Source organism: Lampetra planeri, chromosome 27, assembly GCF_965212315.1.
Source record: "Lampetra planeri chromosome 27, kcLamPlan1.2.h2, whole genome shotgun sequence".
Taxonomy (NCBI): domain Eukaryota; kingdom Metazoa; phylum Chordata; class Hyperoartia; order Petromyzontiformes; family Petromyzontidae; genus Lampetra; species Lampetra planeri.
Genome location: NC_136133.1, coordinates 50,508 through 76,598, shown reverse-complemented (window position 1 = coordinate 76,598; position 26,091 = coordinate 50,508). Strand labels below are relative to the sequence as shown.

The following is a 26,091-nucleotide window of genomic DNA, read 5'->3' as shown; positions in this document are numbered from 1 at the left end:
TCCACGTCCATCGCCCACCCTTTTGGCCTCGCCCCCCCTCCCTCCCGATACGTTCCTTTCATTGGCTACCATAGTCTGATGAGCTCCCCCCTCCCTCTCCCTCCCCCCTCAACTCGCTTTTAAGGGATTACATCTTGAATCATTGCCTCACTTGATACAGCTAATCTGGCTGTGACGGTCCCACCTGATGACGGAGACTTGTGTTGCCTCCGAAACGTCGTGATTTTTGTTTTTATTTTATTTCACTTTCTACGTGACTTTACCGAAAAAACCTAAGAAGAACATTTGTTATATTTTATCTCTACACCTCAGTATTTTCCCAATGACATTATTTTGCACCAAAACAAATATTTTAGTTAGATGTAGTGGCTTACTGTATATATATATAGGTTATCCTGGAGATCCAAACAAGTAGTTTACTGGACTTATTTGAGAACTGGATTCGAGTGACATGTATTGGTATTTGAGATGACATAACACCACATTTGTGCCAATGAATTTTAAAGGAACATTTGGCAAGTGTATATTAATGCCCTCACTTATTTAGCTCTGTAGACGCCACTTTGTTATGCTCATGTATTTGAAGTGTAAAACGTCGTCAATACTTGCTACAATTTTCAACTCTGAATTCCTGTTTTGTGCATCTTGCTGCACGATTTTGTGTATTTACTGGAAACCCTTGACAAAACATTTATGAAAATTACTTTTACATGTTGCTTGCATTAGTTAAAAAGCAACATTCAGCCTGGTAAGTTGTAAATTAATATGAAGTGCTGAGCGGTTGGTATTGGATCCTGGCAGCGCGGTGGCGGTAAATTTTCACTGTGGCCACACAGACGGCACCGACGGCCATGGTGGCAGCCAGGGCGTACACCATGCCTGTCCAGCCGGGCAACCCATCGCTGCCCTGCTTCTCCAGAGAGGCTGTGGGTGGGAGGGGGGTCCACAGCAGCACCGATACCAAAATCAGAAGCAACAGCACCATTACCAATAAGTTCAGCAGCAACAAAAACAGCAGCAGAGACGGCAGCAGCACAAACAAAACAAGTAATTTCATTACGACAATCTCACACGTTCCCCAACGTTTTATGAAATGATTATTGTCTGAAAAGTGGTCTTCATTTTAAATGAAGAAATTATATGTATCGATGTGTATATATATAAATAAATCCCCTTTATCCACATAGACTATTCTCAGCTTTGGGATGCTCAGCCGGTGTTGCAAGAACGTTTTGCAATTGGGTGGGAATTGGAAAACCCTGGACAGACCCATGCATACGGGGAGGAATCACACACAAGTGTAAAACGAACTTGCTCTGCTGCCACATCATGGCCACCTTGCAGCGCTCCAGGTGTGTAAGGCTCACGCACAGAGTGATTTCTGCAAGGGCCACAAACGCCTCCTCCAAAATTGTAATTACAGGAATGTACCTCCACTGGCAAGCCAGGTGTTGAATAAGGCAGAGCCATAAATAGTTATCATTCACATAACGGCCCAGTACCAGTTGAGTTTTAAATAACAATCAACCTATGCATCTTAATTTGTGCAAGCGGACACCTGCAAACAACAGTTTTCTACCATTTTATTTCAAACTAAAAGTCACAAATTTGTAACGTGATACTTTTTCCCTTGAGTCAAAGGTGTTACCTTCAGAGAGAAACCACAGACACATGGGATGGCAGTCAGATCCAGCACCAACAATTGCCCAAGGTCTGGCCCTATATTGCCAATTCCATTAATGAGTGATTATACATGAGTAAGGGAACCGGAGCACCCGGAGAAAACCCACAAGTAGAAGGGAGGGTTACACTACCCCACAGATGGTAACAGAACTTAATCCAGTTGATGTACCTCCATCTCCTGGCGAACAAGGCAATAGCAACCTCGACCCCCACAGAGTGTTTCACAACTTTGTATGATTCACTAACCCTCACCTCCAGAATGCTGCATTACAGACATGCGCCACCATTGCCCGGTACGTCACGTCACGTCCTGCTCATACTACTGCCAGCATTCAATGGACATGCATTGGCGGACTGGAGAGATTTTGGCAACAGCGAAACCAGGGGTCTGACCTTCACGAGTCTTGCGCAGTCTGATGGGGCCCTGGGACAGGTCGACGGAGTGCTCGGCATGACGTGCATCTCCGTGCACCGTTCCGAGGTCTCGCGCCACCCGCCCTCCCCGCATGCAGCCTCGACGGCACCGCGAGCCCCAGTCCGAGACGTTGCACACGCGCACTGAGCACTCCAGGTACACCTGCAAGGGACATCATCGTTATCACTATCATCGTCATCACTCCAGGCACACCTGCCACGGATCACATCATCGTCATAACCATCATCGTCATCACTCCAGGCACACCTGCCACGGATCACATCATCACTCAAGGCACACCTGCCAGAAACCATATCATCATCACTCGAGGTACACCTGCCAGGGAAGCACATCATCGCCTCCATCATTGTCATCACTGCAGGCACACCTTGCATGAACGATATCATCGTTTTCTTGGTTCTTTCGGTAAAGTCACGTAGAAGGGAAGTAATAAAATAATAAAAATAATAAAACATAATAAAATAATTCTCACGACGTTTCGGCCACAACGCAAGCAGCCGTCCTCAGGTGAAAACCAGGTCTGTCGAGGCGACAGCATTCAGACGCTGTCGCCTCGACAGACCTGGTTTTCACCTGAGGACGGCTGCTTGCGTTGTGGCCGAAACGTCGTGAGAATTATTTTATAATGTTTTAATATTTTATTACTTCCCTTCTACGTGATTTTACCGAAAGAACCAAGAAGATGAATCCCTGCAGTCACGAAAGCTTTAAATCGAAAGATATCATCGTTGTCGGGGGTATACAAAATACCCACTCCCATAATATACAGATAACAATATAACACATTCGTAGCCTATATGTTCATGACAAATAAAAATCCCTGACTAAAGGGACATACATTACAAACATATAACTTAGAGCTTGTACTTCATGCCAATATATTACACCAGTAGTATGTGTTGGTCCAAGCCTTCTGGTGGATCTCGCAGGTCATTGAGAACCACCAGAATGAACAAACAGTGCTAATATATGTAGTGGCTCATTCTGATCTAGCCCCCTGGTTGAATGACTGACTGACTGCCCGAGCTCTGAAAAGTGAGCAGAGCACATTGGGTCAGTAGGGTGCACCACACAGCATAGACTTGAGCAGCCGCCAGTATAACATCTGGCTATGTTGAGAATGCCCCTTGGGCCAGAGTGTGTTGTCCTCCATTAAAAGATTACATGATTTGTCACTCGGGTGAGGAAGTTCGCTTTTATAAAGATTGTGTGGCGTGGAAGGTTGTTACTGAGCACAACTAAAGCTTTATTGGGGGAATACACTTGACGTTGTGGGTGTAAAATGGTCAATGATACAGAGTTGTCTCCAGGGCAGAAGGGATTTCAGTAGGCCGCACAGTTACTTTTGAGAGTGACATTTGTAATACAGTACAATGAAGTGTATTTTTTGTAATATATGTTCCGATTGATGTTTATTTTTTAGGGTTTATTGAATGTTGTTTGTGTGTGCTAGATGTGTGTTGTGTGTAAGATTTTATATTTATATAACGTTCAGATTTATTTTATTTATAAAACCAATTAAATCGAAAACACACTTGGCCCGGGTGCTTTAAAGTGTGCTACTTCATCACCATCACCCCAGGTAAACCTGCCAGGGACAACTACTTCATCTTTCAATCAGACATTCATAGAGCTCTCAAATATTGTCATCACCATTAACACCATCACTTTCAAATATGAATGAATATTGACAGAATGCTACAATTATACGTGAAGGAAAAAGCAACCTTGATAATTATTTATCTGTATAAATATGGGATGTTCACGTCTGACTCTGAGACAGAAACAGAGATGAGTCATCCTGATCCTCATTTGAGTTGGGCCACTCAACTTTTAATTCTAGATTTGAAGCTTTCGTGACTGCAAGGATTCATATTCTTAGGTTTTTTCGGTAAAGTCACGTAGGTAAAACATTAAAATTAATAAAAGTAAAATAAAAATCACGACGTTTCGGAGGCAACACAAGTCTCCGTCATCAGGTGGGACCGTCACAGCCAGCAGTAGTTGCTTGCGCACAACCACGTCCACGCCGCCGAACAGTACTCTCTCTTCATTGTTCAGCCAGCACTGGTATAAACATGGGCATTTTCGTTCTTTTCTATCATGTGTATCAACAGGTGTTTGTACACACACATGTCCACGTACACTTGCACCCCACACTCTCTTTTGGCCTCCCCTCCCCATCTCTGTCCAATGCGTCGGCGTGTGCAGCAGTAGTTGCTTGCGCACAACCACGTCCACGCCGCCGACTCTCGTGTGCCGCGTCGTCCATCCTTTTGGCCCCGCTCCCCTCCCGATGCGTTCTACGTGGCACTTCGTGCCGTCTTTGAGCCCCGCCCCCCTCCCTCCCGATACGTTCCATTCATTGGCTACCACATTCTGATGAGCTCCCCCCCCTCCTCTCCTCCCCCCGCAACTTGCTTTTAAGGGATTACATCTTGAATCATTGCCTCACTTGATGCAGCAAATCTGGCTGTAACGGTCCCACCTGATGACGGAGACTTGTGTTGCCTCCGAAACGTCGTGATTTTTATGTTTTACTTTACTTTTATTAATTTTTTACCTACGTGACTTTACCGAAAAAACCTAAGAATATGCCACTCAACTTTGTTTACGGCAAGGACCAGCCCTCGCCAGATAGGCACATTTATAATCATCGCCTAATTTTAATGTTTAACCAAAAATGTACAGCGAATTTAACGATTGGTCCTCTTTGGGTGTTTTCAAATCAACTCTTCATTATTATTTTAAATCATAATATATTGCCTCTTATTTTATTATATCTATAATATGCAGTCATACAAGTGAGGCCACGTGGTGCAATTTGCAGGGACGCCTTTCAACAAAGGGCAAAAACAAAATGGCTGCTTGGCACATGGCACCTGCGAGTCGACGAAGAACTCGACACTGACGAAGCTGATGCGCTGCTTGCTGTTGGAGCCACTGTAGTAGGTGGTGTATGTGGGGTCCACATGGCACCTGCATTGCCCACCGATGAAAAGTAATCTCAAATTTTTTATACTGTATTTATGGTAGTGTAACCCTCCCTTATATTACTTTTAAATTACCAAACAATGTTAATTTTACATGGAGGTTTTCAAGACCAATTTTATGAATCAGAATTTGTTTCTTTTGGGTTAGATCCTGGAGGTATGCAATTTTTTTTACTATACACCCTCAACCACCCGACAAAGCCAATCAAATCAATTTACCCACGTGATAATTTGATTTGATTGGATTTGTCGGGTGGTGGGGGGTATGTTTAATAAAAAAAATTGCATTATAACTCGACAATATAACCAAAAGCAAACCCAATTATGAATTATACGAGAAAATAATTTCTAAAACGTCAAGTAATCAGGAACTGATTATGTTGGCGAAAGCAGCTCAACAAAAATTATAAATAGCACACCAAATTCTATTAGAAGTCAACTGCACGATAAATCCTTATCGACACGCACCCGTTCTGAAGCAGGAAAAAGGAGGCGCTGTCCGGTGCCCCCGGGTAGGGCGATACCTTGCACGTCTCCAGGAAGAGCTGCAGGTCCCAGGCCACAGAGGTCAACGTCACCTGCCAGAGAAACAACGCCGTTCATCGTCGTTAGTGGAATCACGCTAACGTCCCTCTACCCACTGCTGCCGCCTCTTCCCTCCGGTCAGTGATGCCCCCCCTCCTCCACTGCCAGTTCTCAACCTCAGCCCTTCTCCTTTCCTCACCTCAGCGTAGAGCGGGTTTCCCAGCTCCACGTCGTATGGGTAGGAGTAGACGGGCTGGTGGAAGAATTGGTTTGTGTAGAAGCGCACCAGTAGCTCGTAGGAGCCCGTGCTCACCATGTCCTGTACCCTGAAGTAAGAAGGAGCATCCATAGAAATCCGCAGATAATTAATACATTATAGGAAATCCGTGGAATGTTTATTTAAATAAAAAAAGTCATGCCCAGCTGGCTGAACAGGCAATTGTCTCTGGTGGTGGCCCTGAGCTAATTTCACATTCTCATCATGGGGCCTGCTCCTCCATAACGTTTGACTTTCTCAGAGTATCACTTTTGCCTCGGTCCAGGATTTAATAGTTTATGATTAAGAAAGGTTGTGTCTTGGATATTGTTATTTGTATATATTTCGAATGTTTTCCACTTCTATAAAAACAATAGCAGTAATGTGGCGTGTTTGGTCATGGCAGGTGGTATATTTTTTTCCTTCTGGCTGCTTGATGTTGATATTTGTATTGTATTCACCTGTACAATAATAACTATTTGCTTACTTTTGATGCCAGAAAACCTAGAACAACATTTTTTTGACAAAACCGTGGGAGAAAAGTGGCAATGAAGACGATGTGGGGTGTAGTTCTAGACATGAGACAGCATAGTAAAATCAGAAACTACTACCCAATGTTTAACACGTAGGCTTTCGCGACCAATATTACTACCCAATGATAGGACATTGACACCGGAGTTATAGAGGAAACAGATGTTGATGGAATGTTGGTACCATAGGGGTTGTCAGCAGTGTGGTGAAAGCTAAGGACAGGGACAGAAAACAGGTGTGAGGCCTAGGAGAATCTCGAGGACAATTGTGCAGTAAATGTGCATGCGAGTGAGTTGCGAGGCAGGGGAGAGCTTTGATCTCAAGAGAGATTCATTGAACCCACGAGACTGGCTTGAACGCCTTTGAGCGGGCAACCAGTGCTGTACCTACCTGGGGGTGAAGCTAGCCTGAACACGGCCACTCGATCCCATGTAGCAGAGCATGGGGACCCGCAGCCGCTTCGCGCCATTTGGAGCCACGTAGCCGTATGCCGTGTTGATGTAAATGATAGTGTCGCCATTCGTCTGTAAAAAAAAATGAAAAAAGCTAGCCTGGGTTAAAAACATATTTAATCGGAGTTAATAGTGATGGCGACAGATTAATATATGTCGGTAAACATATGTTTGTGCCAGAACACGGTAGCTACCACCAATTATATTATTACTTGTGCCTAGAAATCCAGTTGATATGAATCGCTAGCAATGTCTATTAAACGTATTTTATTGAGCTGTTTGCTGTTGTAAACGTTTCATCTCACTTTTTCCGAGTTTACATTGAGTGATTTAGCATATAAAGTTGGGATCCTGGATAAGGAAGGTAATTGAATTTGCGTGGTTTAGTGTACAGAAACCAATATCAACTCCTGCATTTCCCTGCCTCAACACTGTTGATAATGTAACAAAACACTTTCTAACCACGATGCACCGCCACTGATTAACAGTTAAGCCGTAGCTCGTGAACTTTCTAGCCCCAGGCTCTTGCTCTATTGCCCTGCTCTTACCTCTGTCCTTGAGCCGCAGCCGTTGAGCGGTGCTAGGAGCCGGGCGTATTGGCCATACACTATGGCGTGGCACGATGGGTCCTGAAGGTGGATGTCGTACACGGATAGCCCGTGTGATGAGATCTCACTCAGGGGAATGAGCAGCTCCATGGAATGCGAATCGCAGTGGAACTGCTTTGACAGATTGTCTGTGAACGCGCATGTGTAACGTTTATTGTTGGTTCGTGTACAAGCGAGTCAGTGTGCTCGTCATCCTAGGGGCACAGCGTTAATGGGGAGCGGGCAAAGCATTACAATCCCGTGACATGGGTTCGATGCCTATTTGCATGGTGAACAACGCGAGTGGGTCATCGGTATCGCAATATTTATCCTTGAGGAATCCAATGAGCTATAAAGCGCTCTTTCACAGATGTTCAGTATCCGACCCCAGTCATGGTCTCCGATGGGTTTATTTGGCCCAAAATGTCTGCCGTGTGGTGGTGCTCTCTACATCACATTGGGCTCAAGAAATCTCTCCTAGTCCCTGTGCAATCCTGTGCACGTTCCCTTTAGAATATGTGCATGTCTCTCTGGGTTATCATCTTCAAGTCACATTTAAAACGGTTACACATATGTTGTTCTGCTCACACCACCCCTCCAAATTGCCATTACGGCGTAGTAAAAATCTTTAAGTACTTTCAGCCTTTAACCACACACGGCTATAAGGTTTACATTTGCATATGCACACAAAAGTACACCTTAATGAGTATATGCTTTATATGTAATTATGTGTGTCTCATCTCTTGTTTTTTTCGGTAAAGTCACGTAGAAGGGAAGTAATAAAATAATGAAAATAAAAATAATATATTCAAATAATTCTCACGACGTTTCAGCTACAACGCAAGCAGCCGTCTTCAGGTGAAGAATGAGACACTGCCAAGCTAGGAGCTTATATATAAGCTGAGTTGGAGGTGGAAGAAGAGCGCCTTAACAAAAGAATATGCATATCAAGAGGAGCATATTCATGGGAAATGCGTAGGAGGTGGGCGGGGAGGTTTCAAAGTCATATTATGCCCATGCATTATGCAGGATCAGCAGCACCAAAGGGAGGGGGCAGGGGGTCGCATTAACAAAGGGAGGGAATGATTATAGCATGTAGAAGCAATGAAACATGTGAATGGGAGAACGGTGGCAGGAGACCCGCAGCGGAGCAAATAATGCATTCCCTGTGGAGAACACAAGATACACAGTTAATGCCAGTGAGTGGACTGCGGTCTGAAAGTCACCGTAAACGTGAACAACAATCAGTTAAGATCCGAAATGGTTTTTTACGTCCTTCCAATGATTGGGCTCCCCCCTATCTCCGGTTGTAGCCAACATTTTCATGGAGAAATTTGAGACTGACGCCATCCAGACTGCCACTCTACACCCGACCTTATGGAAGAGGTACGTAGATGACACTTTTGTCATCTGGCCACATGGCCGGCCTGCTCTAGACCAATTTCTCGACCACATCAATTCCATACACCCAGCCATCAGATTCACTATGGAAGTCGAAAAAGATGGCAAGCTACCCTTTTTGGATGTCCTAATTAAAAGGAGACCTGATGGTTCAATGAGCCATTCTGTCTACAGGAAAGCCACCCATACAGATGCCTACCTAAAACCGGATTCCCACCACCATCCATCCCAGAAGAACTCCCTCATCAAGACTCTATACCATAGAGCCCAATGCATCTCCGACCAGGAACACATTGCCAGTGAACTCAAACACGTACGCCAAGCTCTTAAGGCTAATGGTTACTCCGACTACACAATCCGAAAAGCCATCACTCCAACCATCAAGAAGGATCCTTTATTCTTTGGTTTTTTCGGTAAAGTCACGTATAAAGATAAAATAATAAATTAAATTAAATAATAGATTAAATTAAATGATTTATTATTTTTTCTTTATACGTGACTTTACCGAAAAAAACAAAGAATAATTCCTGAAGTCACGAAAGCTCCAAAAATTAAGGAAGAAGGATCCTGTTGAGGAGCCTTTCAAAACCATCACCTTACCCTACATTGCTGGGGTCACAAAAAAGATCTCCAAAATCCTGATTAAACACAAGATTCAGGTCCGATTCAACACAGTACATAAAATCCGTGATCTGGTCCCGTCTGTAAAAGACGTGGTTCCAGACATACAGTACCCTGGCGTCTACAAACTAAGTTGCCTCTGTGGTAGCAGTTACATTGGAGAAACCAAACGACATGTCTCGGACCGCATCCGTGAACATAAAGCAGACCTGAAACACGGTAGGACAAACACCTTAGCCGTGGCAGATCACTGTTACAATTCAGTGGGCTCACATGACATTGACTTCTCCAAGACAGAGGTTTTCTGCATCTGGCTACCATGAGAGATTCGTTCATGAGGCAATCCACATATACAAACACAGAGACAATTTCAACCGAGAAGATGGATTCTGGCTCAGCAATCATTGGAAGGACGTAATAAACCATTTCGGATCTTAACTGATTGTTGTTCACGTTTACGGTGACTTTCAGACCGCAGTCCACTCACTGGCATTAACTGTGTATCTTGTGTTCTCCACAGGGAATGCATTATTTGCTCCGCTGCGGGTCTCCTGCCACCATTCTCCCATTCACATGTTTCATTGCTTCTACATACTATTAACATTCCCTCCCTTTGTTAATGCTACCCCCTGCCCCCTCCCTTTGGTGCTGCTGATCCTGCATAATGCATGGGCATAATATGACTTTTAAACCGCCCCGCCCACCTCCTACGCATTTACCATGAATATGCTAAATTCCTCTTGATATGCACATTCTTTTGTTAAGGCGCTCTTCTTCCACCTCCAACTCAGCTTATATATAAGCTCCTAGCTTGGCAGTGTCTCATTCTTCACCTGAAGACGGCTGCTTGCATTGTAGCCGAAACGTCGTGAGAATTATATTATTATGTTTTATTTTTATTATTTTATTACTTCCCTTCTACGTGACTTTACCGAAAAAACCAAGAGATGAATCCCTGCAGTCACGAAAGCTTTAAATCGAAATGTATGTGTGTCTCTATATATTTTTAGCATGCTGTGCTATGAACTCAGTGACTCAATTTTAATTCCCAGTCACGGCTACCAATGCCAGTGAGAGCGATCATCTAAACTGAGCCTCCCCTAGGTCGACTCAACCTCAAATGAGTACCTGGTGCAGTGTGTAAACATCGCCACTTGGGAGACAAAGGCAGCTGCGCGTGGTGCTGGCCACCCATCCCCACGTGTGCCGTGCCAACCTTCATTGATGCTCACTAACAGCACTTACCCAACATTCTGTTTAGGCTATATGAGGGATACTTTTTGGTTCTTTCGGTAAAGTTGCGTAGGTAGAAATACAAATAAACAAATCACGACGTTTTGATTGCAACACAAGCAATCTTCACCAGGTGGAGCAACCACAGCAAGAAAAAATGCTGAAGTAGGCGAGAGAGCTGCCGTAGCAAGAGGTTACGATCGAAACGTCGTGATTTGTTTTATTTTATTTCTACCTACGTGACTTTATCGAAAGAACCAAAGAGTATGGATTCCTACAGTAACGAAAGCTTCAAATCAAGATATATGAGGGATATTTGTATTTTATACATGTTAAAGCAGTATGTGTGCAATGTATGCTATATATGCTGTACATAAACTTACATGATGGTGTTGTAGACCAATAGTTAACTAGGAGATAAACAAAGTTATGAACATTAATGTATGACATTTACATTCATGGGAAAACATTTGATTATGAAAATGAATGTTACCAGTTATGGATATGACAAACTTTGCATGAATCAAAGACTATAGTTTTTGTGACCAGTACAAAACAACACCGAAATGGCTGAAGTGTTCACAGTGGAGGTGCTTGGCGAAATAACAAACCACGGTCAGGATGTGGGAGATTTTTTACCTGTGGTAGATGCAGAGGCAGCTGCTCCAATTGACGATGATGATGAACACATTTGAAAGACAAAAAGTACATTTACAGTATTATCGACTGGGTGTCCGAAGGGCAAATCGCACGGAAAATTATTGCACTGCGATATTTGGCGACAGTAAATGAATACAAATTACCGTGCGAGCATACGACGGAAGAGTCTTCTGAATGTCTACAGTCATGACTACCCCATCCATGGTGTCTGCAGTGGGAGAGCTCAGATTCGTAGCCAGAGCAACTAATTCCATCCAGCCAGATCGGGCCGCTGCCCTGCCCATAGTGTGCTTCTCGCAGGGCGGACACAGCATGGCCACAGCCCAGCTGGCGACACACGACCTCTGCGTCGTGCATGTCCCAGTTGTCGTCGCACACAGTGCCCCACGAGCCTCCGTAGAACACCTCCACGCGGCCCTCACACCAGCCACCCGCGACCAGCCGGACTGGAACATCTGGTGGGCACACCAGACGGAGTTGTCTCAATTAAGGGAAGGACCAAAGTTATTGGGGACCCGGGCTGTTCACTTGCCGGCTCAAACGTGGATCCGACCCCGGCAGACTTGACCTCTGAACCACAGAGCCATCTGAAGTCACATTGGCTGTGTGTTTTGTGGTTTTGTTCATTAATCCATCCTACTGTATCTACTATTTTTAAAACACCCATCCCCAGCAATCCATTCTCACTCATTGTCATTTCATTTTAGCGTGTTTTCTTCTAATGATATTGTTATTTATAATGTGCGTCCTTAGTTACCTTACTGTACCTTACATTTACGTGAATGAGAAGTGGAAATGCTTTGTTTGTTTGTATTATCTTTATATTTTACATTAATGCCCATTCTGGCTGAGTCGATCTTGTCGAAGACATAGCGGTAATCTTTGCAAGCTGACATCTCCGCCTGAAGGTTGCCGACAGAGAGTTAAGATTTGCCCATTATTCACTTGAGCCAGGGGTGGGTAGGTGCAGTGGTAATAACCATTCTAGAAGATGATTGAGAATGGACGAATAAGTAATACTGGATAAAGGAAAAGGACCGTTGTGTAAATGTGTTCGACTCCATCGTTGCTAATGAGTTGTCAGATTTGACTGATGATGATGGAACTGCAATCATAGAGATAATACCTCTTTCTAGAACATCCATAAAGTGCTACGAGTCAGTAATGAGTCTTACTTTGGTAGCTTGATGTGGATGTGTATCCTGTAAAATAAAAACAAAAATCACAATCATTTGCATAAGCACTTGCCATGTGTTGATTTACTTGTTTCCCGCAATTGGGTGAATTGTCACAATTCAGGTTTTGCAAAATGATCTGAGAATCAATTACTTTTTTTGGCTCGTTTTCTTTATGTACAATTTGTTTGGAGCAATCGCCACAGCCCTCCTCTGTCTTGAGACATTGTGAAATTTGGCACTGGACAAATAAATGTGCGTATTATTATTTCGACAACTACTACCACGAGCACTGCCATAGTATTGGTGAATAAAACCATATCTTACCAGGTGTTGAACCTGCTCCGCGTGGCATAGAAGACATGTGGAAGAGAGAGGTACATGCACGCGGTGAATACACAACCAATAACCGCCTGCGCAAAACAAGTTTCATTCACGTTTAGTTTCAAAACATGTTTAGAACTAAAAGTGCATGTTAACCTTAAACACCATTGTAAATAGTCTGATATCCTGAGCTACCCAAGATGAGTTTGAAGGTTAGATAATTGTGACTTTCGAATATGCGTTTTTCCTTGGTTAGTATTTAACGAGTGATGCTAACGTTACAGTTCAAACCACGCAATGAAGTGAACACGCATGCGCAGAGATAAAGGTAGTCGATAAGATACAATGAGTGTGACACTCAACACAATATATAGGGAGCCCTTGAGGCGGCAGTTTTGCATGAAATTAAGAGTGCTAGGTCTGCTCATGCGTGCTGAAAAGTCTGCACTGCATAATGTGGAAGTAGGCCTAACGCAATGTCAACCTGATGAAAACACAGAAATCGTATCAGTGCACATCGGTCGTGCAGAAAATTCAACCAGTGCCTAACTGCGAGGAGTGAGCGTGGGCACAATTTTGCCTCTATAAAGGAAGAGTGCTACGTGCTCAAGGGAGTGCTCATGGGGAGTGGGACGCACCATGGCAGTTGTATTCGTCCGAACCATCACTACAGTCAACGATGACGTCGCAATACCAGCTTCCCCAAATGCACTCGTATCCGTTTGCACATTGGAACTGGTCGGACGCACACTGGCCAGCTGCATCCAGCACAGACATCACATTTTTTTAAACACCCCCACCTTGTTAGCATTGGCTCACAAAATCATAATATATAATGGGGTAATCCCAAATTCAAGTTCTCACATCTAGTTGAGTCGAAGTACCTCCATGCTCAAACAAGTGTGGGACGATGATCACCTCTTTTAAATGTTTTACAGTGATGAAATACATTCTTATTCTCATTTAATTGATTAAAGTAAAAAAGTGTTGTTGGGTCTCTTTTTCAGGAAAGTCCTGCATTGGAAACTCTTGTAGCCAAATCTGTCGATATATTTTGCAACAACCAAAACAAATGAATGAATGTATGTATGTATGTGAGAACAAGTCTGGATTTACTCCTTTAATGGTCAAAAGGACATGCAGGTTTTTCCCCAGATTTTGCACAAAATGACCCGTGATTAATCAAGAGGTGACTAGGGCCCAAATACATGATGATCAATGGCATCTGTACAATGGTTTTAGTCCAGTGTGAAATGCTAATTTTGTTAGCATTGGCTAAAATATATAAAACGTTGATTTAAAGCTTTCGTGACTGCAGGAATTCATACTTTTTGGGTATTTCGGTCAAGTCACGTAAATAGAAAATAATAGATCACGATGTTTCGATCGCAACACAAGAAATCGTCTTCAGGTGAAGACGAGCTGAGCCGTCATCACTTTCTTAAGGTTCCTCATGAATGAGTAAAGTGTGCAAAGTCTCACATGTAGTAGTAGTAATGGCTGCAGAGGATGGTGATGAAAATATGTAAAACATTCAAACACAAAATATGTAGTTATGACGTTTCATCAATAGGATTGGTATTATTACCTAATATTACAAATGCAGTTTTATGCACAACTACACATTTTACTTTGCAAAATAGAGCCGTAGTGTCAGCTTTTAATAAACCAGGCAATTAGCAGCATAAGCATTTTCCAGTAATAGAAAAAAAACAGATACATTTTAATATGGGTCTTCTGTGACGAGTAACATCTTAACATCCATTACCCATGACCCTTAAGATTTACACGGACAAATCTACTTGTGCTCCTCTTCATTGTTGTGACCCTCAAAACATTGCTGATAAAAATAACTAAATCACTGCAGAACTCATCGTTATATCTTTCTTACAGCGAAGTTTTACGGTCACAAACTGGTTTTATTAGTTCTCCATCAGGTTTGTTCGAGTATGGCGCCCATAACAAGCCCTGCTTCCAAATGTTCATTCAACTTGCATCGTGTGTGGAATGTCTCACCTGGAGTAGTCGACACTTCTGATGGTGATGAAAACATGTAAAATTAACAAATAAAAAATACGCATTTGTCAATGAAGTCTGCTTCGTGGGATATTCTTCATAATTACCTAATATTACAAATGTATACCTTGTACACAACTACATATTTCACTTGCCAAACATGCGGAGCTAATTGTGTTAGGGTTTCATATTCTTGGGTCTTTCGGTAAAGTCACGTAGATAGATCAAATAATAAAAATAAATAATAATAACAATAATAATAACAATATCACGATGTTTCGATCGCAACACAAGCAATCGTCATTAGGTGAGAAATATCGCGGGAGAGCTGCTGAAAATACATGGTGGGAGCACTGCTAAGGTAAGGAGTTATAAAGGTTTAGGATGGGTGTAGCCCAAGGGTCAGTGGGTGGGGCTAGAGATGAAATTTGCATGTAAATGTGAGATGGGGTAATACTTGACAAACGAAGCTGTGGGGGTTGCCATTGTATTGTGAGGGATTAGCATGTCAGTGTTAGAGATTTGCATGTAAATGTAAGCTCGGAGAGAGCTCGGCAAGAGCATCGCCACATGGAGGTAGAAAAGGATGTCAAGCCGTCATTTACTAGACAGCTAACGGTGGATGTGTTAGTGAATGCAACTTAGAAAGTTGAAAATAACTGCTAACATAGGTAGGTAGGGAGAGAACATCACAGCCAGTTATGACCTAACCTGGTTAATAACGTCCTTCCAATGATTGCTTAGTTTGTACCCATCTTCTCAGTTGAAATCGTGTCTGTGTAATAAGATCGGGTAAATCTTGAAAAATGAAGCTGTGGGGGTGGCCATTATATTGTGAGAGATTAGCTTGTCAATGTAAGAAATGTGCTTGTAAATGCCAGCATCAATCATTCCCTTGCACTGAGCCAGAATCACTTTCTCAATGTCCATTTAACCTGCATCGTGTGTATAGGTCTCACCTGGAATAGTTGGCACTTTTGAAGATAATGGTGATGAAAACATGTAAAATATACAAATAAAACATACGCAGTTATTAATGAAGTCTGCTTCGTGGGATATCCTTCATAGATTACATATGTATGCCTTGTGCATTACACATTTGACCTGGTAAACATACACAGAGCCTTAGTGTTTGGGTTTATGACGCTAGGCAATCGGCATGGGTATTGAAGACACCCATGCCGATTACCTAATAACAAAGGTATTGGTAAAGTATGAATACAGCAATGTACTGGCACCAACTTAACATCCAATAGCTTTTACTTTAGATTTACACTTATAAATCCACTTCTCTTTAATTTTGTGAAACCTCAGAACATAACTGATGCAAGGAAGTAAAGCATTACAGAAATTATCGTTATGCATGTCTTACAGCGGAGTGTTACGGTCGTTACGTCGTTTGATTAGTTCTGCAGCAGGGCTCTCCCATTACGACGCCCATTACAATAGGACCGTGGAAGTAACCTGTAAATCCTCGCATTGTCTCTGCTTCTTCTAGAAAGCATCAAGAATTCTCTTGCACGGACCCAGCATCACCTTCTAAACGTCCCTTTGACTTGTATCATGCGTGGAAGGTCTTACCTGTGGTCGTCGTATGCACTTTTAGTTGATTAAGGTCAAAACAAGTGAAATAAACAATTACACACCAACAGCCATTAGTGGCAAGTATTCCGAGCTCATCAGCAGTGCTTACAATTACGTGAGCACATTTAAGGTTTGGTATTAAACAAACAGAAGAAAAGTTATTTTCCTCACCATAATATTCACAGTTGTGGCCGGAGAAGTTCCAGTCACAATGGCAATAGTAGTATCCGGGGGAGTGCCAATAATCGACGCAGGTGCCGCCATTGAGACACGGGTTCGAGTGGCACGCCGCTGTACAGAAACGAGCACACATGGTGTCACACTACCCGATGTTTTGTCTCACTGGTTTAATGTCATAACGGAGTGTGACGGTCATACAGTGGTGTTCATAGTTCTGCATAAAGATCCTCTAAGCATTGTGGCAATCACAATATGAAGGTAGATGAGACATCTAAGCTAAGTGAGACAGGGCACCAGGTATTACGGGCCTAAGTCATGGTATCGTGCCATAACAACTAATATAACATTCGATCTTTCCTCCTCTCTGCTATCCCCTTCATATGAAGTAAATAACAGTACATATGAAAAGCACAACGGAAGTTCATACATGCTTCAACTTTTAATGCAACTACTTTCCACCGATTATCCGAAGCTGGCCAGTGTCGGGACCTAAGATTGGTGAGCCTTTGCGTGAGAGTGGATTGCTCAGCTGCCAGCAGGAAGTGAGTGAGGATAGGGGGATGGAAGGTGCAGTCACAGCATTTATGGGATCCACTTTTTATCGAAGGAAAGGGAAATCTCTGAATATTAAAGTATCATGGCAGATGCGTGTGATAAAAGATCCCTGTCCGATAGAGGATGCATTTTACAGGGCACCCCGACTACAAAGGCTCATGAAGCCACAAAGCTCGACAAGTATCACATCCACATTTGTATTTTCATGTTTTCTGCAATGTGCAAGGACTCACAGTAAGCAGTAGACGCAGTATCTACGGTATCTACAGAAGTCGGATGATAATGGCAGAAGACATTGAAAAGACATAAACACATTAGCATTCAATGACATGCATACTTTACCATTTATCAGATTTACAAAAGCAAACACTTTGCACTTAGAAAACTCTACAAGATGATTTATTATAGATGTAAACGTGTCTCCCTGTTGTACCTCCAATGGAGGCCCAAAGTCGGTGGTAGACACTCTCCATCCCCATGGGATTCATATCACTGACTATGACTGCACGAGATACTCTACGCAAACACATGTTTTTCAGCGTATTGACTTAGGAGATATGTGCTGAATGGATTCCAACCCAGGGTTTGAACTCTTCATTATTTGTTAAGCTCTCCAACCACATCCCTACCAACTTCTATACACCAGACATATGTAGGCAGTGCCTACGAAGACTCCAAATTTGGTTTGGATAACTGTTGAAATATCAAAGTAATCAGTAGCGCCACCACCTGATATATATTTTAATGGATAGACTATCCCTGACTTCCACCTTGGATACTGAATTTGTAAATGGTTGAACGTAATGTGTAGCTTTCCTGTACAGAATGAAGTCCAGAGGTCGCTCCTGCTTTTTCGAACGAGCATAAATCATCCCGTTGCACTGAGCCAGAATCACCTTCAAAATGTCTCTTTCACATGCCTCGTGTGTGCAAGGTCTCAGCTATAGTCACGTTCGAAGATGATGGTAATAAAAACAAATAAAAACGTCTACATAGTGACCTGTTCCCTGCCAAATGTAATAAATTATCTTCACGTGAAATTATGTTGAAGATTTAATAACAAAAACTACCTGCTAGGGGACAGCCAAAGAGCCGCATGCAATTCCAGAGCCGCTGCTTGCCCGCCCCTGAGCTAGCTAATGGGCATGGGTGTTTTTAATACCCATGCTGATTGCCTAACAACATCATGCTTTGGTAAAGTATGAATACAGGCATATACATAATTGGCACCACCTTAACATCCAATGGGCATACCCTTAGATTTATACAGACAAGTCCACAACTGCTCATCTTTAATGTTGTGACCCTAAAAACACAGCTGATGCGAGGAAGTAAAGCACTTCAGAAATCATTATGAATTTCTTGCAGCGGAGTGTTACGGTCATTAAATGGTTTTATCAGTTCTCCACCAGGTTTCTCCGAGTATGGCGCCCATAACAAGCCCTGCTTCCAAATGTCCATTCAACCTGCATCGTGTGTGTAATATCTCACCTAGAATAGTCGACACTTCTAATGGTGATGAAAACATGTAAAATGAACAAATACAAATAAACAGTTATGAATGAAGATTGCTTTGTGGAAAATTCTCCATAATTACCTAATAATTCAAATGTATCCCTTTTACACAACTACACATTTCATTTGCCAAACATGCACGGAGCGAATTGTGTTAGGGTTTATGACGCTAGGGCAGGGGTCGGCAACCTTGGTTTTTGTGTTTAACCAAAATAGTTTGAGAGCCACATGACACGTAGAGATACGTGTACACAAACACAGCAAGTATTTAGCAGATTACAAGTTCTGACTTGAATAGGTGATGGAATAAACTGCGTCTTTTGTTTTCTTCCTTAAGTTATTCTTTAACAATACAGTTTGACTGTACATTTTGTTGGCACCAAGACATTCCGTAGTGACCCATTCACTGCCAAATTTAATAAATTATCTTTACGTTAAATAACGTTCAATATTACATTTTAAAAATCTGCCTGCAAGGGGGAAGCCAAAGAGCCGCATGGGGGAAGCCAAAGAGCCGCAGGCTGCCCACCCCTGAGCTCGGCAATCGGCATGGTTGTTTTCAATACCCGTGTTGATTACCTAATAACATCAAGGCATTGGTAAAGTATGAATACAGGCATTAAAATGACTGTTACCATCTTAACAGCCGCGAAGTACACTACTGCTCCTTATCAATGTTGTTACCCTAAGAACATAGCTTATGCAAGAAAATAAAGCACTGCAGAAATCATCATTAGAAATTTATTACAGCGGCGTCTTAATGTCATTTAATGGTTTTATTAGTTCTCCATCAGGTTTCTCCGAGTATGGCGCCCATAACAATCCTTGCTTCCAAATGTCCATTCAACCTGCATCGTGTGTGGAAGGTCTCACCTGGAGTCGTCGATACTTCTGATGGTGACGAAAACATGTAAAATGAACAATTAAAAACATACAGTTATCAATTAATTCTGCTTCATGGGATATTCTTCATAATTCCCTAATATTGCACATGTATGCCTTGTGCACAATTACACATTTCACTTGCCAAACATGCACAGAGCTAATTGTGTTCGGGTTTATGAAGCTATGGCAGGGGTCGGCAACCTTTCAAAGAAGAGCCGTTTTGGGGTTTTGTCTTTCACTAAAATAGTTTGAGAGCCGCATTACACGCAGAGATACTTGTACACAAATACAGCAAGTATATAGCAGATGACAAATTCTGACTTAAACTGCGTAAATGTTTTCCCCCTTAAGTTATTATTTAACAATACAGTTTGACTGTACATTTTGTTAGCACTAAGCCATTCCATAGTGACCCATTTCCTGCCATATTTAATCCTTTATCTTTACGTTAAATTACGTTTAAGATTTTATTTAGAAAAATCTGCCTGCAAGGGGCAGCCAAAGAGCCACAAGTGGGAAGCCAAAGAGCCGCAGGCTGCCCACCCCTGGGCGAGGCAATCGGCATGAGTGTTTTCAATAACCATGTTGATTGCCTAAAAACATGAAGGTATTGGTAGAGTATGAAAACATGCATTATATGATTGGCACCATCTTAACATTCAATGGGAATACCCTTCAATTTACACGAAGTCCACTACCGCTCCCAGGGCCGGATTACAGCACGAGGCTTGAGGGGCTGCAGCCCAGGGGCCTCCGTCAGCTGTTGCGGCCTCCAGAGATGAAGTGAAAAGTTGTTTCACTTGTGAATGCTGAATATTATGTTTTGTTAGCTTTGTAAAAATAATTATATTTCTATTCAACTTTTGTTTTCCCGTTTAAAAATATTACTGGGGGCCTCACAGTATCTGTAGCCCAGGGGCCTACAACATCTCAATCCAGCCCTGACTGCTCCTCTTCAATGTTGTTATCCTAAGAACATAGCTTATGCAAGGAATCTTGATTTGAAGCTTTCGCGACTGCAGGAATCCATACTCTCTGGTTCTTTCGGTAAAGTCACGTAGGTAGAAAAAATAATCAAAGAAAACACGACGTTTCGGTCGCAACACAAGCGACCGTCTTTGTTCTCACCTGAAGACGGCCGCTTGTGTTGCGACCGAAACGTGTTTTCTTTTTATCAATTTTTCTAACTACATGACTTTACCGAAAGAACCAGAGAGTACTTATGCAAGAAAATAAAGCACTGCATAACGCATCGTTATTAATTTCTTACAGCGAAATGTTACGGTCATTTAATGGTTTTATTAGTTCTCCATCAGGTTTCTCCGAGTATGGCGCCCATAACAATCCTTGCTTCCAAATGTCCATTCAACCTGCATCGTGTGTGGAAGGTCTCACCTGGAGTAGTCGACACTTCTGATGGTGATGAAAACATGTAAAATGAACAAATACAAATATACAGTTATCAATGAAGTCTGCTTTGTGGGATATGCTCCATAAATACCTAATAATTCAAATGTATCCCTTGTACACAACTACACATTTCATTTGCCAAACATGCGCGGAGCTAATTGTGTTAGGGTTTATGACGCTAGGGCAGGGGTCGGCAACCTTGGTTTTTGTGTTTAACCAAAATAGTTTGAGAGCTGCATGTCACGTAGAGATGCTTGTACACAAACACAGCAAGTATTTAGCAGATTACAAGTTCTGACTTGAATAGGTGATGGAATAAACTGCGTCTTTTTTTTTCTTCCTTAAGTTATTCTTTAACAATACAGTTTGACTGTACATTTTGTTGGCACCAAGACATTCCGTAGTGACCCATTCCCTGCCAAATTTAATGAATAATCTTTACGTTAAATTACGTTCAATATTACACTTAAAAAATCTGCCTGCAAGGGAGCAGCCAAAGAGCCGCATGGGGGAAACCAAAGAGCCGCAGGCTGCCCACCCCTGAGCTAGGCAATCGGCATGGTTGTTTTCAATACCCGTGTTGATTACCTAATAACATCAAGGCATTGGTAAAGTATGAATACAGGCATTAAAATGACTGCAACTATCTTAACAGCTGCGAAGTACACTACTGCTCCTTATCAATGTTGTTACCCTAAGAACAGAGCTTATGCAAGGAAGTAAAGAATTGCAGAAATCATGATTAGGAATTTCTTCCAGCGGAGTGTTTACAGTCATTAAATACTTGTATTAGTTCTCCATCAGTTTTCTCCGACTATTGCGCCCATAACAATCCCTGCTTCTAAATGTCCATTCAATCTGTATCATGTGTGGAAGGTCTCACCTGGATTAGTCAACACTTCTGATGGTGATGAAAACATGTAAAATGAACGTAAAAATACGCAGTTATCAATGAAGTTTGCTTCGTGGGATATTCTTCGTAATTTTCTAATATTTTTAATGTATGCCTCGTACACAACTACACATTTCACTTGCCAAACATGCGTGGAGATAATTGAGTTCGGGTTTATCAAGCTATGGCAGTGGTCAGCAACCTTTCAAAGAAGAGCCATGTTATGTTTTTTGTCTTTCACCAAAATTGTTTGAGATCCACATCACACGCAGAGATACTTATACACAAACACAGCAGATATACATAAAATTACAAATTCTGACAAACAAAACAGGTGATGGATATCAACTGCGTCTATTTAGTATTTTTTACCTTTTAACAATACAGTTTGGCTGTATATTGTTGGCACCAAGACATTCCATTGTGACTCATTCCCTGCCAAATGTATTCAATTATATTTCGCTAAATTATGTTTAAGACTTAATTAACAAAACAATCTGTCTGCAAGGGGGCAGCCAGAGTCGCAAGAGGGAACCCAAAGAGCCACACGTGGCTCCGGAGCCTCAAGATACCCACCCCTGAGCTTGCCAATCGGCATGGGTGTTTTCAATACCCACGTAGATTGCCTAATAACATCAAGGTATTGGTAAAGTAGGATTACAGGCATTTATGACTGGCACCATCTTAACATTCAATGGGCATACCCTTAGTTTTACACGAAGTCCACTACTGCTCCTAATTCAATGTTGTGACCCTAAGAACAGAGCTTATGCAAGGAAGTAATGTACAGCAGAAATAATCTTTATGCATTTATTACAGCGGAGTATTACGGTGATTTAAATGGTTTTATCAGTTCTGCAACGGGATCCTCTAAACATTGCGGCAATCACAATGTAAAGATGGATGATACATCTAAGCTAAGTAGGAGAGGGCACCAGGCATTGCGGGCCTAACTCATGGCATCGTGCCAAAACAACTGATAATATAATCAAGTGCAATAATTCCTCTCCGCTATCCCCTTCATTTTAAGTATGAAAGTAAAGATAAAAACCACAAGAGAAGCTGATGCATGACTCAACTTTTAATGGAACTACTCTGCTTCAACTATCAGAAGCTGGCCAGTGTAGGGACCTCAGATTGGTGAGCCTTTACGTGAGAGTGGATTGCTCAGCTGCCAGAATGAAGTGAGTGTGAGTGAGGGTAGGGGTTTGGAAGGTGCTGTCACGCCATTTTTAGGATGCACCTTCACAATACAATTTGTATCTAAAGAAATGACTGCGGAGAGATATGCTGAATGGACTCTAATCCAGGATTATAACATCTATAATCCAGAAACATCTAGGCATTGCCGACAAAAATTCAACATTTGGTTTGGTTAACTGTTGAAATGTGAAAGTAATTAGTACCACAACGTTATGGTTATTTTTACGGTTAGACTATCCCTTATTTCCACCTTGGATACTCAACCTGTGCCCTTTAAGTAGATAAATGAACCCCGAGTTTGTAAATGGTTGAACGTGTACCTGTTCTGTACATAAGTAAGTTCAGAAGTCGTCTCTGCTTTGTTTTAGCAAGCATCAATCATCCCGTTGCACGGAGCCAGAATCATTTTCTAAATGTCCATTTAACCTGCATTTTGTGTGTGGAGGTCTCACCTGAAATAGTTGTCGCTTTTGAAGATAATGGTGATAAAAACATGTAAAATGTAAAAAAAACGCAGTTATCAATGAAGTCTACTTTACGGGATATTCTTTATAAATATATATATTACAAATGTATACTTTGCACAACTACACATTTTATTTGGCAAACATAAACAGAGCTTCATATCTCATCGGTTTTCTTCAGGATAAATGAAGATTCTGATTCTGATACAGAGAGCCTTCGTGTTCGGGTTTATAAAGCTAGGCAATCGGTAATGGGTGTCTACAATACCCATATCGATTGCCTCATGCTGTAACACAAAGGTATGCATGTATGTTGGTAAAGTATTAATACAGTACATCTTGACATCGCTCATAATTGCACAGACAATTCCACTACTGCTCTTCATCAATGTTGTGACCCTCAGAACAAAGCTAATGCAAGGAAGTAAAACACTGCAGAACTCGTCGTTGTGAATTTCTTACAGCAGAGTTTTATGGTGACAAAATGGTCTGATTTGCTCTGCAATGAGATCCTCTAAGCATTGCGGCAATCACGATGTGAAGGTGGATAATACCTCTACGCTAATTAGGACAGGGCACTAGGGATTATGGGCCTAATGACATCGTGCTAAAACAACTATGATTATCACATTGAATCCTTCCTCCTCTTTGATTTCCCTTTTATATGAAGTAAATGATTGTGCAGAGGAAAACCAAAACAGAACATCACTATCATTTCATCTTCCGTGCTCTTAAGACGAATGCGTAGACTAGTTCATACAAATCCACAGGTCGGCATCACTGTGAAAGATATGTCCTTACCAACAGAAATGTGTGCAATGTCTCACCTTGTGCTTTTGTTGACGACGATAAAGGCGTTTGGAAGAGACAAATAAATGGTTAGTATATAACACGGACATTGATTGCATTGTTATTTCAAGTACATTCATGATAATCTCATACCAACAGCACACAATAGTGACGATTGTTAAAACACATATACTTTAAATTGACGTCCCATCGTGTGCCACCATGATTTATTGCGACGACATATACATCTGCCGTCGTCCATCAAGAATATACGACCTGCTTTGTCATAATGACAGCCAAACGAAGAAAAACACGTTTAAACCGCCGACTACATTGACACGTTCATGTGGCGGACACTATCCCTATAGCTGATAAGACAACCCGACCAAGGAAATCGCTAATGCTTGTAGGTTGTACGAGGCTTTTATTGATAATACCTTAACCGTGCAATGCACACCTTTACTTGCTACCATTGCAAACAGCAGCGCACAGGCGAAGAGCCAGAGATTGCTGTTGGTCACCTCCATCATCACCGTCTGTTATTTTAATCACGAGTAGTGATATTATTAATATTCTAAATGTGTTTTAATCTGTTAGAGCATTGAGGAAACCAACGTCTTCTTTGGGCGACTTGTGGGTGCCACTGTGAAGGCGAACCCTTTTATAGCAGAGGTGTCTCTCGCTCCTCATTCTGCACGCCTCATATTTTCATTGTATTTCGTTTTTTCTGAAGTTGAAGGTCAAGTTTGAGAGTTGTGCTTTATGGTGCTTTGTACGTGTGTACGCGTATATTGCGTAACACTTCACTGCCTATATAGTCAGTTTATCACCCTGTTTGCAGAGGAGGAAGTTGTTTTGCTTATTGGGGTTGTTTGCACCTTATCAAACTTGTACGGGTCAGTGTCCGATAAGATTGCCAAAGGAAGGACACTGGTTATATTATGTACGTTATGCCACCATTTCAGGTCTCAAGTCAAGTTTGGATCTTAAGCTCGACAGATATCCCCATGCTTTCTTTTTAACTAGACTTGCAACCTGGACGTCTTTTCGGCGTGACCATCCGCCCGTCCATCCCTCCCTCCGGCCAGCCAGAGAGCAAAACTTTAAAGTGGCTATTCCCAGTAGAACTCATCCTTGCGACATTTTCGCCTCTGCAAGTCTGCTTGGAGACATTCGCTTCGAGCCGAGAACTTCAAACAGAGATTTGTGCAATGTTGCTCAGTCAATGCCCAATACCCTTGAACCCTTTGAGCTGTGCAACTCTGCTCGGTCTGTGACCTGTGAATTTGTGACTTCAACTACCCCGCTTGGGCCTGTGTCCGATACCTGTGAGCTTAGGATCACACCTCTGCTTCCAGGACTGTGCACTGGAGTTTGGACTATCATCCCTAGATGTCTACGCAGCATCACAGTGCATTACTTTTCTTCACTTATTTCTTCTGCTCTTGAAACGGATTTACTGCAATAGACCCGTCCTTGGACGGGCAAAAGGCTAGTCCCTAGATATTAAGACTGTGTTGATCTTGTTATAGCCTCACCAAGTATTTCGTATTTCGTTTAAGGTTGACCTTGTCTATTTGAATGGTGGGTACTTTCTACTTTGGGCGGGCTGAGTTTAATTTGTATTTTGCTGACCAACACTGTGTACCTAGCACAGATAATCAGATGTTCTGCATTGACAATTCAAAGGCATTTCATACAACAAATCATGCCTGAGAGAA

General features: G+C 42.2%; 1 protein-coding gene across 1 annotated transcript; it reads right to left on the bottom strand.

Moving 5' to 3' along the window:
• Window positions 1–374: 374 nt before the first annotated feature.
• On the bottom strand, window positions 375–24,457 carry LOC144727938 (scavenger receptor cysteine-rich domain-containing protein DMBT1-like). The gene is made up of 24 exons (XM_078607075.1): window positions 24,409–24,457; window positions 23,570–23,584; window positions 21,906–21,923; window positions 21,008–21,025; window positions 19,601–19,618; window positions 18,704–18,721; window positions 17,446–17,475; window positions 16,649–16,768; window positions 15,853–15,867; window positions 14,894–14,911; window positions 14,360–14,377; window positions 13,516–13,635; window positions 12,881–12,892; window positions 12,554–12,580; window positions 11,522–11,833; window positions 11,358–11,378; window positions 11,102–11,128; window positions 7,425–7,612; window positions 6,815–6,948; window positions 5,837–5,963; window positions 5,581–5,690; window positions 5,002–5,098; window positions 2,077–2,260; window positions 375–924 (listed from the first exon to the last, which is right to left on the bottom strand). The coding sequence occupies exons 15-24, from the start codon at window positions 11,733–11,735 to the stop codon at window positions 761–763; spliced, it is 1,266 nt and encodes a 421-aa protein (XP_078463201.1). The 5' UTR covers window positions 11,736–11,833; window positions 12,554–12,580; window positions 12,881–12,892; window positions 13,516–13,635; window positions 14,360–14,377; window positions 14,894–14,911; window positions 15,853–15,867; window positions 16,649–16,768; window positions 17,446–17,475; window positions 18,704–18,721; window positions 19,601–19,618; window positions 21,008–21,025; window positions 21,906–21,923; window positions 23,570–23,584; window positions 24,409–24,457; the 3' UTR covers window positions 375–760.
• Window positions 24,458–26,091: the final 1,634 nt, after the last annotated feature.